Source organism: Salmo salar, chromosome ssa03, assembly GCF_905237065.1.
Source record: "Salmo salar chromosome ssa03, Ssal_v3.1, whole genome shotgun sequence".
In the NCBI taxonomy this organism is placed as follows: domain Eukaryota; kingdom Metazoa; phylum Chordata; class Actinopteri; order Salmoniformes; family Salmonidae; genus Salmo; species Salmo salar.
The window spans coordinates 103,078,823-103,098,187 of NC_059444.1; the positions used below are offsets into that span (position 1 = coordinate 103,078,823).

General features: G+C 44.0%; 1 protein-coding gene across 1 annotated transcript; it reads left to right on the forward strand.

Moving 5' to 3' along the window:
* Positions 1–14,830: 14,830 nt before the first annotated feature.
* LOC106574349 (ladderlectin) lies at positions 14,831–15,876 on the forward strand. The gene has a single exon (XM_045715995.1). It carries the CDS (start codon positions 14,902–14,904, stop codon positions 15,460–15,462), a length of 561 nt encoding a protein of 186 aa, XP_045571951.1. The 5' UTR covers positions 14,831–14,901; the 3' UTR covers positions 15,463–15,876.
* The last annotated feature ends 3,489 nt before the right edge of the window (positions 15,877–19,365 follow it).

Genomic DNA, 19,365 nt, shown 5'->3' on the forward strand with positions numbered 1-19,365 from the left:
CACCACCCAATGGACATTACAGACTGTTACCCTGCTACCCTGCCCCCACCACCCAATGGACTTTACAGACTGTTACCCTGTTACCCTGCCCACACCACCCAATGGACATTACAGACTGTTACCCTGTTACCCTGCCCCCACCACCCAATGGACATTACAGACTGTTACCCTGCCCCCACCACCCAATGGACATTACAGACTGTTACCCTGTTACCCTGCCCCCACCACCCAATGGACATTACAGACTGTTACCCTGCCCCCACCACCCAATGGATATTACAGACTGTTACCCTGCCCCCACCACCCACTGGACATTACAGACTGTTACCCTGCCCCCACCACCCAACGGTAAGGTATATTGCTACAGTTGTAAATGTGCATATATTATTATTATTACTATTATTGTTATTGTTGTGTCTCATTCACTTCTCTATTTATTTGTTAAATATTTACCTGCACTGTTGATCCCGGTGTATCAGATTTTCACCCTGTAATTACATCTCTATCACAAGTGACTAATAAACTCATCTAATCTAAACCTTTCACAACTGTCTGACTAAGAACATCTGTATGAAAACCAAATTAAAGATTTAAAAAACAACTGATGATGCTATATGAAAATAAATTGGTGGAGGAGATAAATCATAAACCTAAATTGAGAAACTTTTGTTTGATTAAGAACAAATGAATGTTTGAGAGAAAGTTGATGTCCACCCTACAGCCGGAGATCACTATGTACACAGGTAAGAACAGGGATATTGACCCTCCATGTGTCAACAGGCCGGTATTAGAGATCACTATGTACACAGGTAAGAACAGGGATATTGACCCTCCATGTGTCAACAGGCCGGTATTAGAGATCACTATGTACACAGGTAAGAACAGGGATATTGACCCTCCATGTGTCAACAGGCCGGTATTAGAGATCACTATGTACACAGGTAAGAACAGGGATATTGACCCTCCATGTGTCAGCAGGCCGGTATTAGAGATCACTATGTACACAGGTAAGAACAGGGATATTGACCCTCCATGTGTCAACAGGCCGGTATTAGAATAGTAGAGGAGAGACTTTGTAACTACTGTGACCTGGAAGAGGTAGAGAATGAAATTCACTCAATACTTTATTGGCCTTTAAAAGACGATATACAGGTGTTTCTATTCCAGAAAGCCACTAGTTGGTAGGGCCTGGGAGAACCCTGGTATTATTCTATATACAGGTGTTTCTATTCCAAAAAGCCCACTAGGTGGTAGGGCCTGGGAGAACCCTGGAATTATTATATATACAGGTGTTTCTATTCCAGAAAGCCCACTAGGTGGTAGGGCCTAGGAGAACCCTGGTATTATTCTATATACAGGTGATTCTATTCCAGAAAGCCCACTAGGTGGTAGGGCCTGGGAGAACCCTGGTATTATTCTATATACAGGTGTTTCTATTCCAGAAAGCCCACTAGGTGGTAGGGCCTGGGAGAACCCTGGTATTATTCTATATACAGGTGTTTCTATTCCAGAAAGCCCACTAGGTGGTAGGGCCTGGGAGAACCCTGGTATTATTCTATATACAGGTGTTTCTATTCCAGAAAGCCCGCTAGGTGGTAGGGCCTGGGAGAACCCTGGTATTATTCTATATACAGGTGTTTCTATTCCAGAAAGCCACTAGGTGGTAGGGCCTAGGAGAACCCTGGTATTATTCTATATACAGGTGTTTCTATTCCAGAAAGCCCACTAGGTGGTAGGGCCTAGGAGAACCCTGGTATTATTCTATATACAGGTGTTTCTATTCCAGAAAGCCACTAGGTGGTAGGGCCTAGGAGAACCCTGGTATTATTCTATATACAGGTGTTTCTATTCCAGAAAGCCCACTAGGTGGTAGGGCCTAGGAGAACCCTGGTATTATTCTATATACAGGTGTTTCTATTCCAGAAAGCCCACTAGGTGGTAGGGCCTAGGAGAACCCTGGTATTATTCTATTTACAGGTGATTCTATTCTAGAACCCTGGTATTATTTGGCTGTTCTAGGAGAAAAACCTGAAAGGTTTTTTTGTTTCTTCAATATTCAAGTTTGCCAATTTGTTTGATAAAGCCTGGAATAAGAGAAAAAGGCCAACCTCTAATTAAATTACATATTTAGTTCAAGGTGTATATCAAGTCCACGTACGTACGGATTGTGCGTAGGCTTATTAATTTGAAGTCGGAAGTTTACATACACTTAGGTTGGAGTCAGTAAAACTCGTTTTTCAACCACTCCACAAATTTCTTGTTATCAATCTATAGTTTTGGCAAGTCGGTTAGGACATCTACTTTGTGCATGACACAAGTAATTTTTCAAACAATTGTTAATGACAGATTATTTCACTTATAATTCACTGTATCACAATTCCAGTGGGTCAGAAGTTTGCATACACTAAGTTGACTGTGCCTTTAAACAGCTTGGAAAATTCCAGAAAATTAAGCTTCCGATAGGCTAATTAACATAATTTGAGTCAACTGGAGGTGTACCTGTGGATGTATTTCAAGGCCTACCTTCAAAGTCAGCTATTTGCTTGACATCATGGGAAAATCAAAAGAAATCAGCCTAGACCTCAGAATTTTTTGGTTGTTGACCTCCACAAGTCTGGTTCATCCTTGGGAGCAATTTCCAAACACCTGAAGGTGCCACGGTCATCTGTGCAAACAATAGTATGCAAGTATAAACACCTTGGGACCACGCAGCCGTCATACCGCTCAGGAAGGAGACGCGTTCTGTCTCCTAGAGATGAACGTACTTTGGTGCGAAAAGTGCAGATCAATCCCAGAACAACAGCAAAGGACCTTGTGAAGATGCTGGAGGAAACAGGTACAAAAGTACCTATATCCACAGTAAAACGGGTCCTATATTGACATAACCTGAAAGGCCGCTCAGCAAGGAAGAAGCCACTGCTCCAAAACCGCCATAAAAAAAGCCAGACTACGGTTTGCATCTGCACATGGGGACAAAGATAGTACTTTTTGGAGAAATGTCCTCTGGTCTTCGCTTCGCTCCACAGGTAATATTACACTTCATTACATTACAACGGTTTGGTTTGTTTGATCTGAGCAATTTTTCTTAGCTAGCTACATAGCCGTCTTTGTATCAAAGATAATTGTGTAGTTTAGAGTAATTAGAGTAATTATCGAGGCTAGCTATTTTTCGTCCTCCTAACGTAGTCAACACTGCTAGCTAGCTAGTCAACACTGCTAGCTAGCCAACTACTACCGACTAGCAGCACTGTAGAAACTATTACATTACAACGAAACGACTTGATTAGTGTAGTGTTAGTGTTAGTTAGCTAGCTACATAGTTGTCTTTGCTGTCTTTGTATCTAAGATAATTGTGTAGTTTAGAGTAATTATCGAGGTTAGCTAGCCAGCCGCGACGCGACGCCTTGTCCAGACTCCAGACTTAGTCAACACACCTAGTCATCATCAAACCCACTGCTAGCTAGCCAACCGTTACCGACTAGCAGCGCTGTAGATACTAATACATTACAACGGAACGATTTGACTAGTGCAGTGTTAGCTAGCTAGCTACATAGTTGTCTTTGTCATAGCTTGATACATGTGTAGTTTAGTAATTATCGAGGTTAGCTAGCCAGCTATTTCCGTCCCCCGCGACGCCATTTTTCCAAACCTAGCCAACTATTACCGACGAGCAGCACTGTAGAAACTAAATACATTACAAAGGAACTTCTTGATTAGTGTTATGTTAGCTAGCTACAAAGTTGCTTTTGTATCATGACAAGGTGTAGTACTGAAACTATCGAGGTTATCTAGCCAGCTACACGTTCAAACAAAGTCAACAACGCAGCCACTGCTAGTTAGCCTACTCCACCAGCCAGCAGTACTGTATCATTTTCGTCATTTTAGTCATTAAGATTTTCGCAACGTAAGCTTAACTTTCTGAACATTCGAGACGTGTAGTCCACTTGTCATTCCAATCTCCTTTGCATTAGCGTAGCCTCTTCTGTAGCTTGTCAACTATGTGTCTGTCTATCCCTGTTCTCTCCCCTCTGCACAGGCCATACAAACGCTTCACACCGCGTGGCCGTTGCCACTCTAACCTGGTGGTCCCAGCGCGCACGACCCACGTGGAGTTCCAGGTCTCCGGCAGCCTCTGGAACTGCCGGTCTGCGGCCAACAAGGCTGAGTTCATCTCAGCCTATGCTACCCTCCAGTCCCTAGACTTCCTGGCGCTGACGGAAACATGGATTACCACAGATAACAATGCTACTCCTACTGCTCTCTCCTCGTCTGCCCACGTGTTCTCGCATACCCCTAGAGCATCGAGCCAGCGGGGTGGTGGCACTGGAATCCTCATCTCTCCCAAGTGGACATTCTCTCTTTCTCCCCTGACCCATCTGTCTATCTCCTCATTTGAATTCCTTGCTGTCACAGTTACCAGCCCTTTCAAGCTTAACATCCTTATCATTTATCGCCCTCCAGGTTCCCTTGGAGAGTTCATCAATGAGCTTGACGCCTTGATAAGTTCCTTTCCTGAGGATGGCTCACCTCTCACAGTTCTGGGTGACTTTAACCTCCCCATGTCTACCTTTGACTCATTCCTCTCTGCCTCCTTCTTTCCACTCCTCTCCTCTTTTGACCTCACCCTCTCACCTTCCCCCCCTACTCACAAGGCAGGCAATACGCTTGACCTCATCTTTACTAGATGCTGTTCTTCCACTAATCTCATTCCACTAATCTCAAGTCTCCGACCACTACCTTGTATCCTTTTCTCTCTCGCTCTCATCCAACACTTCTCACTCTGCCCCTACTCGGATGGTATTGCGCCGTCCCAACCTTCGCTCTCTCTCTCCCGCTACTCTCTCCTCTTCCATCCTATCATCTCTTCCCTCTGCTCAAACCTTCTCCAACCTATCTCCTGATTCTGCCTCCTCAACCCTCCTCTCCTCCCTTTCTGCATCCTTTGATTTTCTCTGTCCCCTATCCTCCAGGCCGGCTCGGTCCTCCCCTCCTGCTCCGTGGCTCGACGACTCACTGCGAGCTCACAGAACAGGGCTCCGGGCAGCCGAGCGGAAATGGAGGAAAACTCGCCTCCCCTGCGGACCTGGCATCCTTTCACTCCCTCCTCTCTACATTTTCCTCTTCTGTCTCTGCTGCTAAAGCCACTTTCTACCACTCTAAATTCCAAGCATCTGCCTCTAACCCTAGGAAGCTCTTTGCTACCTTCTCCTCCCTCCTGAATCCTCCTCCCCCTCCCCCCCCTCCTCCCTCTCTGCGGATGACTTCGTCAACCATTTTGAAAAGAAGGTTGACGACATCCGATCCTCGTTTGCTAAGTCAAACGACACTGCTGGTACTGCTCAGACTGCCCTACCCTGTGCTTTGACCTCTCTCCCCTCTCTCTCCAGATGAAATCTCGCGTCTTGTGATGGCCGGCCGCCCAACAACCTGCCCACTTGACCCTATCCCCTCCTCTCTTCTCCAGACCATTTCCGGAGACCTTCTCCCCTACCTCACCTCGCTCATCAACTCATCCTTGACCGCTGGCTACGTCCCTTCCGTCTTCAAGAGAGCGAGAGTTGCACCCCTTCTGAAAAAACCTACACTCGATCCCTCCGATGTCAACAACTACAGACCAGTATCCCTTCTTTCTTTTCTCTCCAAAACTCTTGAACGTGCCGTCCTTGGCCAGCTCTCCTGCTATCTCTCTCAGAATGACCTTCTTGATCCTAAACAGTCATTTTTCTAGACTGGGCATTCAACTGAGACTGCTCTTCTCTGTGTCACGGAGGCTCTCCGCAATGCTAAAGCTAACTCTCTCTCCTCTGCTCTCATCCTTCTAGACCTATCTGCTGCCTTTGATACTGTGAACCATCAGATCCTCCTCTCCACCCTCTCCGAGCTGGGCATCTCCGGCGCGGCCCACGCTTGGATTGCGTCCTACCTGACAGGTCGCTCCTACCAGGTGGCGTGGCGAGAATCTATCTCCGCACCACGTGCTTTCACCACTGGTGTCCCCCAGGGCTCTGTTCTAGGCCCTCTCCTATTCTCACTATACACCAAGTCACTTGGCTCTGTCATATCCTCACATGGTCTCTCCTATCATTGCTATGCAGACGACACACAATTAATCTTCTCCTTTCCCCCTTCTGATAACCAGGTGGCGAATCGCATCTCTGCATGTCTGGCAGACATATCAGTGTGGATGACGGATCACCACCTCAAGCTGAACCTCGGCAAGACGGAGCTGCTCTTCCTCCCGGGGAAGGACTGCCCGTTCCATGATCTCGCCATCACGGTTGACAACTCCCTTGTGTCCTCCTCCCAGAGTGCTAAGTACCTTGGCGTGACCCTGGACAACACCCTGTCGTTCTCCACTAACATCAAGGCGGTGACCCGATCCTGTAGGTTCATGCTCTACAACATTCGCAGAGTACGACCCTGCCTCACACAGGAAGCGGCGCAGGTCCTAATCCAGGCACTTGTCATCTCCCCGTCTGGATTACTGCAACTCGCTGTTGGCTGGGCTCCCTGCCTGTGCCATTAAACCCCTACAACTCATCCAGAACGCCGCAGCCCGTCTGGTGTTCAACCTTCCCAAGTTCTCTCACGTCACCCCGCTCCTCCGCTCTCTCCACTGGCTTCCAGTTGAAGCTCGCATCCACTACAAGACCATGGTGCTTGCCTACGGAGCTGTGAGGGGAATGGCACCTCCGTACCTTCAGGCTCTGATCAGGCCCTACACCCAAACAAGGGCACTGCATTCATGTACCTCTGGCCTGCTCGCCTCCCTACCTCTGAGGAAGCACAGTTCCCGCTCAACCCAGTCAAAACTGTTCGCTGCTCTGGCACCCCAATGGTGGAACAAGCTCCCTCACGACGCCAGGACAGCGGAGTCAATCACCACCTTCCGGAGACACCTGAAACCCCACCTCTTTAAGGAATACCTAGGATAGGATAAAGTAATCCTTCTAACCCCCCCCTTAAAATATTTAGATGTACTATTGTAAAGTGGTTGTTCCACTGGATATCATAATGTGAATGCACCAATTTGTAAGTCGCTCTGGATAAGAGCGTCTGCTAAATGCCTTAAATGTAAAATGTAAATGGTCTGATGAAACAAAAATAGAACTCTTTGGCCATAATGACCATCGTTATGTTTGGAGGAAAAAGGGGGAGGCTTGCAAGCCGAAGAACACCATCCCAACCGTGAAGCCCGGGGGTGGCAGCATCATGTTGTAGGGGTGCTTGCTGCAGGAGAGACTGGTGCACTTCACAAAATAGATGGCTTCATGAGGAAGAAAATTATGTGGATATATTGAAGCAACATCTCAACACATCAGTCAGGAAGTTAAAGCTTGTTTGCAAATGGGTCTTCCAAATGGACAATGACCCCAAGTATACTTCCAAAGTTGTGTCAAAATGGCTTAACCTGTTAGGGCTAGGGGGCAGCATTGACACGGCTGGATAAAAAACATACCCGATTTAATCTGGTTACCACTCCTACTCAGTAACTAGAATATGCATATACTTATTACATATGGATAGAAAACACCCTAAATTTTCTAAAACTGTTTGAATGGTGTCTGTGAGTATAACAGAACTCAGATGGCAGGTCAAAACCTGAGAGATTCCTTTACAGGAAGTGGCCTGTCTGACCATTTCTGGAACTTCTTTGCCATCTCTATCATTTACTAAGGATCTCTGCTCTAACGTGACACTTCCCACGTCGTCCATAGGCTCTCATAGCCCGGGAAAAAAGAGAATGTCGTCATTCCAGCCCCAGGCTGAAACACATTATCGCCTTTCTCAAGTGGCCCATCAAGAGACACTAGCTTATGCGCGTGACCCCGACCGCCCCGCCTTTGGGATTTTTTCCTCTGTTTGCCGAAAAGGAGATTCCCTGTCGGAATTTTATCGCTTTTCTACGAGAAAAATGACGTAAAAATTGATTTTAAACAGTGGTTGACATGCTTCGACGTACGGCAATGGAATACTTTGAATTTTATTGTCAGGAATTGCGCCAAGCGCGCGACACTTCTTTACTATTTCGGATAGTGTCTGGAACGCACGAACAAAACGCCGCTATTCGGATATAACGATGGATTATTTTGGACCAAACCAACATTTGTTATTGAAGTAGACGTCCTGGGTGTGCATTCTGACGAAGACAACAAAAGGTAATGACATTTTTATAATAGTAAATATGATTATGGTGAGTGCTAAACTTGCCGGGTGTCTAAATAGCGAGCCCGTGATGCCTGGGCTATGTACTTAGAATATTGCAAAATGTGCTTTCACCAAAAAGCTATTTTAAAATCGGACATATCGAGTGCATAGAGGAGGTCTGTATCTATAATTCTTAAAATAATTGTTATGCTTTTTGTGAACGTTTATCGTGAGTAATTTAGTAAAATGTTAGCGAATTCCCCGTAAGTTTGCGGGGGTATGCTAGTTCTGAACGTCACATGCTAATGTAAAAAGCTGGTTTTTGATATAAATATGAACTTGATTGAACAAAACATGCATGTATTGTATAACATAATGTCCTAGGGTTGTCATCTGATGAAGATCATCAAAGGTGAGTGCTGCATTTAGCTGTCTTCTGGGTTTTGGTGACATTATATGCTGGCTTGAAAAATGGGTGTCTGATTATTTCTGGCTTGGTACTCTGCTGACATAATCTAATGTTTTGCTTTCGTTGTAAAGCCTTTTTGAAATCGGACAGTGTGGTTAGATTAACGAGAGTCTTATCTTTAAATGGCTGTAAAATAGTCATATGTTTGAGAAATTGAAGTAATAGGATTTTGAAGATTTTGAAAATCGCGCCACAGGCTGGCAGTGGATGTTACGTAGGTGGGACGAATTCGTCCCGCCGGTTAAGGGCAACAAAGTCAAGGTATTGGAGTGGCCATCACAAAGCCCTGACGTCAATCCCATAGACAATTTGTGGGCAGAACTGAAAAACCGTGTGCCCAGGCCGGCGGAGATACAATCTTCGGCAAAATCATTCGCAAGGAGATTCCTGCAAAAATATTATTTGAAGATAAATATTATTTGAAGATAAATACTATTTGAAGATAAATATTATTTGAAGATAATAAACATATAAACATATTCAAAGATGACAAAAAATGTAATGTGATACAATTTTGTATCACTTATTTTCAATTTAAATCCGTATAATAAAATGATAGCAATACCAAGGCTAAACATACAGTCTTGGAACTGTACGTTGACAATGGTTAAGGTAAAATTCAATTACAGTTAATAAAATAATATAGAAAATATTTACACAAGAAGCAACCTATTATCACACAGTCAAACTCTCATTTCATTTAGTAAGTTGACCATTCTGCCGTTCTCACTGTTAAACATCACAGTGTTCAATACAACGGCTCTTTAATTCAAAGGAAAAAATTACTATAAATAGACATCCTAAAGAATACATTTCAATACATTTCTTTAAAAAACAAAACAATAAAATAATATACTGTATTTTGGATATTTCATTTAGTGATTACCTGACTCAGTTACACCAGCTCTGTCAGGAGGAATGGGCCAAAATTCACCTAACTTATTGTGGGAAGCTTGTGGAAGGCTACCCGAAACGTTTAACCCAAGTTAAACCATTTAAAGGCAATGCTACCAAATACTAATTGAGTGTATGTAAACTTCTGACCCACTGGGAATGTGATGAAAGAAATAAAAGCTGAAATAAATCAAATCAAATCAAATGTATTTATATAGCCCTTCTTACATCAGCTGATATCTCAAAGTGCTGTACAGAAACCCAGCCTAAAACCCCAAACAGCAAGCAATGCAGGTGTAGAAGCATGGTGGCTAGGAAAAACTCCCTAGAAAGGCCAAAACCTAGGAAGAAACCTAGAGAAGAACCAGGCTATGAGGGGTGGCCAGTCCTCTTCTGGCTGTGCCGGGTGGAGATTATAACAGCACATGGCCAAGATGTTCAAATGTTCATAAATGACCAGCATGGTCAAATAATAATAATCATAGTAGTTGTCGAGGGTGCAACAAGTCAGTAACACACGAGTAAGTGTCAGTTGGCTTTTTCATAGCCGATCTTTGAGAGTATCTCTACCGCTCCTGCTGTCTCTAGAGACTTGAAAACAGCAGGTCTGGGACAGGTAGCACGTCCGGTGAACAGGTCAGGGTTCCAAAGCTGTAGGCAGAACAGTTGGAACTGGAGCAGCAGCAATGCCAGGTGATCTGGGGACAGCAAGGAGTCATCAAGCCAGGTAGTCCTGAGGCATGGTCCTAGGGCTCAGGTCCTCCGAGAGAAAGAAAGAAAGAGAGAAAGAGAGAATTAGAGAGAGCATATTTAAATTCACACAGGACACCGGAAAAAACAAGAGAATTACTCCAGATGTGACAGACTGACCCTAGCCCCCCGACACATAAACTACTGCAGCATAAATACTGGAGGCTGAGACAGGAGGGGTCAAGAGACACTGTGGCCCTATCCGATGAAACTCCCGGACAGGGCCAAACAGGTAGGATATAACCCCACCCAGTTTGCCAAAGCACAGCCCCCACATCACTGGAGGGATATCTCCAACCACCAACATACCATCCCGGGACAAGGCCGAGTATAACCCACAAAGATCTCTGCCACGGCACAACCCAAGGGGGGTGCCAACCCAGACAGGAAGACCACATCTGTGACTCAACCTACTCAAGTGACGCACCCTTCCCCGGGACGGCATGGAAGAACACCAGTAAGCCAGTGACTCAGCCCCTGTAATAGGGGTAGAGGCAGAGAATCCCAGTGGAAAGAGGGGAACCGGCCAGGCAGAGACAGCAAGGGCAGTTCGTTGCTCCAGCCTTTCCATTCACCTTCACACCCCTGGGCCAGACTACACTTAATCATAGGACCTACTGAAGAGATATGTCTTCAGTAAAGAATTAAAGGTTGAGACTGAGTCTGCGTCGCTGACATGGGTAGGCAGACAATTCCATAAAAATGGAGCTCTATAGGAGAAAGCCCTGCCTCCAGCTGTTTGCTTAGAAATTCTAGGAACAATTAGAAGGCCCGCGTTTTGTGACCGTAGCGTACGTGTAGGTATGTACGGCAGGACCAAATCGGAAAGATAGGTAGGAGCAAGCCCATGTAATGCTTTGTAGGTTAGCAGTAGAACCTTGAAATCAGCCCTTGCCTTAATTGGAAGCCAGTGTAGGGAGGCTAGCACTGGAGTAATATGATCAATTTTTTTGGTTCTAGTCAGGATTCTAGCAGCCGTATTTAGCACTAACTGAAGTTTATTTAGTGCTTTATCCGGGTAGCCAGAAAGTAGAGCATTGCAGTAGTCCAACCTAGAAGTAACAAAGGTATGGATTAATTTTTCTGCGTAATTTTTGGACAGAAAGTTTCTGATTTTTGCAATGTTACGTAGATGGAATAAAGCTGTCCTTGAAACAGTCTTGATATGTTCTTCAAAAGAGAGATCAGGGTCCAGAGTAACGCCGAGGTCCTTCACAGTTTTATTTGAGACAACTTTACAACCATCCAGATTAATTGTCAGATTCAGCAGAAGATATCTTTGTTTCTTGGGACCTAGAACAAGCATCTCTGTTTTGTCCAAGTTTAAAAGTAGAACGTTTGCAGCCATCCACTTCCTTATGTCTGAGACACAGGCTTCTAGCGAGGGGAATTCTGGGGCTTCACCATGTTTCATTGAAATGTACAGCTGTGTGTCATCTGCATAGCAGTGAAATTTAACATTTTGTTTTCGAATGACATCCCCAAGAGGTAAAATATATAGTGAAAACAATAATGGTCCTAAAACGGAACCTTGAGGAACACCAAAATTTACAGTTGATTTGTCAGAGGACAAACCATTCACAGAGACAAACTGATATCTTTCCGACAGATAAGATCTAAACCAGGCCAGAACTTGTCCATGTAGACCAATTTGGGTTTCCAATCTCTCCAAAAGAATGTGGTGATCGATGGTATCAAAAGCAGCGCTAAGATCTAGGAGCACGAGGACAGATGCAGAGCCTCGGTCTGACGTCATTAAAATGTCATTTACCACCTTCACAAGTGCAGTCTCAGTGCTATGATGGGGTCTAAAACCAGACTGAAGCGTTTCGTATACATTGTTTGTCTTCAGGAAGGCAGTGAGTTGCTGCGCAACAGCTTTTTCTAAAATGTTTGAGAGGAATGGAAGATTCGATACAGGCCGATAGTTTTTTATAATTTCTGGGTCAAGATTTGGCTTTTTCAAGAGAGGCTCTATTACTGCCACTTTTAGTGAGTTTGGTACACATCCGGTGGATAGAGAGCCGTTTATTATGTTCAACATAGGAGAGCCAAGCACAGAAAGCAGCTCTTTCAGTAGTTTAGTTGGAATAGGGTCCAGTATGCAGCTTGAAGGTTTAGAGGCCATGATTATTTTCATCATTGTGTCAAGAGATATAGTACTAAAACACTTTAGTGTCTCCCTTGATCCTAGGTCCTGGCAGAGTTGTGCAGACTCAGGACAACGGAGATTTGGAGGAATACGCAGATTTAAAGAGGAGTCCGTAATTTGCTTTCTAATGATCATGATCTTTTCCTCAAAGAAGTTCATGAATTCATTACTGCTGAAGTGAGAGCCATCCTCTCTTGGGGAATGCTGCTTTTTAGTTAGCTTTGCGACAGTATCAAAAAGAAATTTCGGATTGTTCTTATTTTCCTCAATTAAGTTGGAAAAATAGGATGATCGAGCAGCAGTGAGGCTCTTCGATACTGCACGGTACTGTCTTTCCAAGCTAGTCGGAAGACTTCCAGTTTGGTGTGGCGCCATTTCCGTTCCAATTTTCTGGAAGCTTGCTTCAGAGCTCGTGTATTTTCTGTATACCAGGGAGCTAGTTTCTTATGACAGATGTTTTTAGTTTTTAGGGGTGCAACTGCATCTAGGGTATTGCGCAAGGTTAAATTGAGTTCCTCGGTTAGGTGGTTAACTGATTTTTGTCCTCTGATGTCCTTGGGCAGGCAGAAGGAGTCTGGAAGGGCATCAAGGAATCTTTGGGTTGTCTGAGAATTTATAGCACAACTTTTAATGCTTCTTGGTTGGGGTTTGAGCAGATTATTTGTTGCGATTGCAAACGTAATAAAATGGTGGTCCGATAGTCCAGGATTATGAGGAAAAACATTAAGATCCACAACATTTATTCCATGGGACAAAACTAAGTCCAGACTATGACTGTGGCAGTGAGTAGGTCCAGAGACATGTTGGACAAAACCCACTGAGTCGATGATGGCTCCGAAAGCCTTTTGGAGTGGGTCTGTGGACTTTTCCATGTGAATGTTAAAGTCACCAAAAATTAGAATATTATCTGCGATGACTACAAGATCCGATAGGAATTCAGGGAACTCAGTGAGGAACACTGCATATGGCCCAGGAGGCCTGTAAACAGTAGCTATTAAAAGTGAGTGAGTAGGCTGCATAGATTTCATGACTAGAAGCTCAAAAGACGAAAACGTTGTTTTTGTTTTTGTAAATTGACATTTGCTATCGTTTATGTTAGCAACACCTCCGCCTTTGCCGGATGCACGGGGGATATGGTCACTAGTGTAACCAGGAGGTGAGGCCTCATTTAACACAGTAAATTCATCAGGCTTAAGCCATGTTTCAGTCAGGCCAATCACATCAAGATTATGATCAGTGATTAGTTCATTGACTATAACTGCCTTTGAAGTGAGGAATCTAACATTAAGTAGTCCTATTTTGAAATGTGAGGTATCACAATCTCTTTCAGTAATGGCAGGGATGGAGGAGGTCTTTATACTAGTGAGATTGCTAAGGCGAACACCGCCATGTTTAATTTTGCCCAACCTAGGTCGGGGCACAGACACGGTCTCAATGGGGATAGCTGAGCTGACTACACTGACTGTGCTGGTGGCAGACTCCACTAAGCTGGCAGGCTGGCTAACAGCCTGCTGCCTGGCTTGCACCCTATTTCATTGTGGAGCTAGAGGAGTTAGAGCCCTGTCTATGTTCGTCTAGAGCCCTGTCTATGCCCTTTCTAAATCATTCTCTCTACTATTATTCTGACATTTCACATTCTTAAAATAAAGTGGTGATCCTAGCTGACCTAAGACAGGGCATTTTTACTAGGATTAAATGTCAGGAATTGTTAAAAACTTAGTTAAAATTTATTTGGCTAAGGTGTATGTAGTAAACTTCCAACTTCTACTGCTAATCTTTCACATTTGAATTCTTTCTTGGGGGCCCGGCCGGGTTTAAATGCTTTTTTCAGTTTCATTCATTTGTATTTATACATCTGTATTTATTAATTGTAGTTTTTGCTGCTTAAAGGTTTTTGTTGTTGCCTAGACAACCTTATTTTCATGTTGATTCTTCGTATTCGGTGGGAGGAGCTGCACCTCAATATTAGGAAGTTGTTCTTAATGTTTAGTACACACCAGAAACTGTTGAGCGTGAAAACCCAGCAGCGTTGCAGTTCTTGACACGAACAGGTGCATCTGGCACCTATCATACCCCGTTCAAAGGCACTTAAATCTATTGTCTTCACCCTCTGAATGACACACACACAATCCATCTCTCAGTTGTCTCAAGGCTCCAAAATAATTTTTTTACCTGTCTCCTCCCATTTATATACACTGATTAAAGTGGATTCACCTGGTCAGTCTAGGTCATGGAAAGAGCAGGTGACCTTAATGTTTTTTACACTCAGTGTATATTTGCCACAAGGATTAGGATACATTTCCCAATAGGATGTGGAATTAGTGTAAACATGTTTTTTTGGTACATTGGAATCAGTGTAAATATATGTTTTTGTACTTCGTCCTTGTGGCTTGGTGACCTGCACGTATAAAAGTGTTCCTCTATCTCAAGCTGAACAGAACCTACAGACTACCACCTGTGATTCCTTCTCTGACAGGAAAATATTACCATGGAGAAGTTGGCCATCCTTCTGCTTCTGAGTGCTGCCATTGCACTGGGCGATGCCAACCTGACCCTGCTCCTTGGTTTAGAACCCTTACTGAAGACTGAGGTGGAACAGACTCCTCCTGTTGAGGCTCAGGTAGCAGCAGTGCAGGAGGGGACAAAGGAAAGTTCATGTCCCTCAGACTGGCACACATATGGATCACGCTGTTTCAAGTTTGTCAGCATTCCACAGTCATGGGCAGATTCGGAGCAAAACTGTTTGGCACTTGGTGGAAACCTAGCATCTGTGCGTAACCTTTTAGAGTACCAGTTCATGCAAGCACTGACAAAGGACACCAATGGCCACCTACCTGACACCTGGGTTGGAGGTTTTGATGCAGTCAAGGAGGGCTTATGGATGTGGTCAGATGGGTCCAGATTTGACTACACTCACTGGAACACTGGTGAGCCCAATAACGCTGGAGAAGGAGAGGACTGTCTGCAGATGAACGCTGCAAGTGAGAAGCTCTGGTTTGATGTGCCCTGTGAGTGGAAGTTTGTATCTATCTGTTCCAGAAGAATGTAGGCTAGGAAATGACCCAGCCACTTCAACTCCCACCTCCAGGGGTCAACAGTCTACACTTCAATACTCAAACCAAGATCTGTCACTCACTGCAGCTCACCAACATGACAAATAAAACATGTATTCACAAAAAAGCTATCCACCTATCTAATGATTAGCCAACGAGCCATATCTAACAGTTAGAAATAATGACAGAGGAATTTACAAGAGACAGCAAACAGCAAACATGTAGCTACTGAAAAAACTGCCTTTGAAGTTCAGTGCAGACTTTTATACTAAGTCATGATCTGCTGTTAGCTAGCTACTGTTTAGGTAGGCTAACCTTTCAGGTTAACTAACATTAGGTAAACTTGTGATGAAACTGTGTGATGTTGATGATCCTGCTTTTCAAATTAAAGATAAATGACATACTCTGAACAGATTGTTTTCTTCATTTGCTATTGCTTAACAAGTTGTCATGGCATCAGTTAGTCAATGGTAAGTTGTTTTTAAACTAGATAAAGACAATCTCTCAATAACATGAACCTGCATCACTAAAAATAATTGCTACATGATAAAACCTTATCATACTGTTAATTATGAATGAGTAACTCTCTTCCTAACAGACCATTTGTTTCTGAATGGTTTAGATGCAGGAAATTAAAGTTATATAACTATTAACTAACATGAATTATCAGCTTTTTAAAATAATGTATTAATGCATTTTTTTATGGCTTAGTAAACATGCATACAATGAATAAATACTTAGTAGATATTAAATGAATGATTTATTTATTCAGGTTAACTAATGCATTAACTAATGTACCCTTATTGTAAAGTGTTACCATTCCCTGTCTTTCATATCTGAGGCTAAATCCATGAGGCTAAGAAATGTGACAGGGAATGTGTCCACAGAGAGAGAGAGAGAGGGAGAGAGAGAGAGAGAGAGAGAGAGTGTTATTCTATTTCTCCCCTGAATGAAGGACTGAAGATGCTCTGAGATTAAAAGGCAGAAAAGAATGAAAAGGCGGAGTCACAGGGACGGAGAGTCCCTCACACAACAACGTGACAGCCAGTAGGGCTTTAGGAGGAGGGAGATATGAGGAGGAAGCTGCTTCTATTGGGCAATTGTCGGAGGAAATTCATTTGTGACACCAGGTTATATTAAAATTATACTTCACTTTATTTGCACCTACTACGCTTAAGGCGAGGTTAGCGTATACTGTAGGCTCACTGGTCAACAAGAGCAGGAAAGGACAGGGGACAGCAGAGAAGTACAAGTTGAAGAAAGTGCAGTGTCAGAGACACAAATGAAATAAAAACATCTGCTTTTCTCCATACCGTCATGACAGTAGCAGATATTTCAAAACGTTAAAAACAAATAATTTAAATGACTCTTTATACACAATTCCATTAGAAGCATCAAACTCATAGCTATAAGGCGTTTGGATATGAAGCTTACGTCATGCTTCAGATTGATAGTGAAGTCAGCCTTGAGTGGGTCCTCTCTCACTTTGTTTTTTGAGCCTCGAACATCAGACCACTGTCTATTAGAATTTGCAGTTAGAACTGAATAAAAGTATTATTACTACCTTTTAATCTTGTCTTCCTGACTGTATTATACTAATTCTGTTTCTACTGAGTGTACAAAAAATGAACAATACCCTCCTAATATTGAGTTACCCCCGCCCCCCCCTTTTGCACTCAGAACAGTCTCAATTTGTTGGGTCATGGACACTACAAGGTGTCGAAAGCTTCCCCACAGTTGTGTCCAGCTTCCCCACAGTTGTGTCCAGTTGACTGGATGTCCTTTGGGTGGTGGACCATTCTCGATACACACAGGACACTATTGAGTGTGAAAAAACCCAGCAGCGTTGCAGTTCTTGACACAAACCAGTGCGCCTGGCACCTATAACCATACCCCCGTTCAAAGGAACTTAAATACACTATATATACAAATAGTATGTGAACACCCCTTCAAATTTGTGGATTCAGCAATTTCAGACACCTGTTGCTGACAGGTCTATAAAATTGAGCACACAGCCATGCAATCTCCATAGACAAACACTGGCAGTAGAAAGGCCTTACTGAAGAGCTCAGTGATTTTCAACGTGGCACCGTCATAGGATGCCACATTTCCAAGAAGTCATTTCACGAAATTTCTGCCCTGCTAGAGGTACCCCCCCCACCGATCAACTGTAAGTGCTGTTATTGTGAAGTGGAAACGTCTAGGAGCAACAACGGCAGAGATCGATGTGGAAGAAGTTGACTGGTCTGCACAGAGCCCTGACCTCAACCCCATTGAACACCTTCGGGATGAATCTGAAAGCCGACTGCGAGCCAGGACCTAATCGCCCCAACATCAGTGACCCGACCTCACTAATGCTCTTGTGGCTGAATGGAACCAAGTCCCCCCGTAGCAATGTACCAACATCTAGCAGCAAAGTGGGGGACCAACTCCATGTCAATGCCCATGATTTTGGAATGAGATGTTCGATGAGCACGTGTCCACATACTTTTGTAGTGTATTTCGATCTTGCCCATTCACACTCTGAATGACACACACACACACAATCCATGTCTCAATTGTCTCAAGCATTTTGTTTTACCTGTCTCCTCCCCTTCTTCATCTACACTGATTAAAGTGGATTTATTAACAAGTGACATCAATAAGGGATCGAAGCTTTCACCTGGTCAGTCTGTCATGGAAAGAGGTGTTCATAATGTTTTGTCCACTCAGTGTATGACAGGATTGGATGTTTATATATATATTTTTAAATGATTTTAGTCATTTAGCAGACGCTCTTATTCAGAGTGACTTACAGGAGAAATTACGGTTAAGTGCCTTGCTTAAGGGCACACCGGCATGGTTTTTCACCAAGTCGGCTCGGGGAGTCGAACCGCTCTTAACCGCTAGGCTACCTGCCACCCTATGCATGCAATGTCAATGTTGTTTGACTTGTTTGTGTATCAGCACATTGACCTAGTCTCACTGCAACACTGCGTCCATGTTGCTTGACACAGACGTTTTCAAAGAACCTTTAGTCAAGGTGAGCTTCGCTCCCACTCAGTCTGTCTTATCAGACTTCCTGGTCTAACTGATTAACTAAATACTCAAACCTTATTGGCCGTTGAAAAGATTCAGTGGAACTCCCAGGGAGGGTTGGGGCACGTCTTTCAAACTTCCAAAATATTTTATTTTATTTGACTTTTTTTATTAGAACATTCAAATGTACAACAGTAAGACTACAATTTATACCATGACATTACAGTGATAGTTCAGCAATTTGAAATATTTAGATATTTGTTTCCTTACCATGAAAGCAGTCTATGGATAAGGAATCGGAGTGACTGCAATCCACAGTCAGAGTGACTGCAAGATCCACCCCCACACAGGAATATTTACCGTGCACCCACCTCCCACACAGGAACATTTACCCTGCACCCTACCTCCCACACAGGAACATTTACCCTGCACCCCATCTCCCACACAGGAACATTTACCCTGCACCCCACCTCCCACACAGGAACATTTACCCTGTACCCCACCTCCCACACAGGAACATTTACCCTGCACCCCACCTCCCACACACAGGAACATTTACCCTGCACCCACCTCCCACACATAGGAACATTTACCCTGCACCCCACCCCCAATGGACATTACAGACTGTTACCCTGCCCCCACCACCCAATGGACATTACAGACTGATACCCTGTTACCCTGCCCCCACCACCCAATGGACATTACAGACTATTACCCTGCCCCCACCACCCAATGGACATTATAGACTGTTACCCTGCCCCCACCACCCAATGGACATTACAGACTGTTACCCTGCACCCCACCTCCCCACACAGGGACATTTACCCTGCACCCCACCTCCCACACAGGAACATTTACCCTGCACCCCATCTCCCACACAG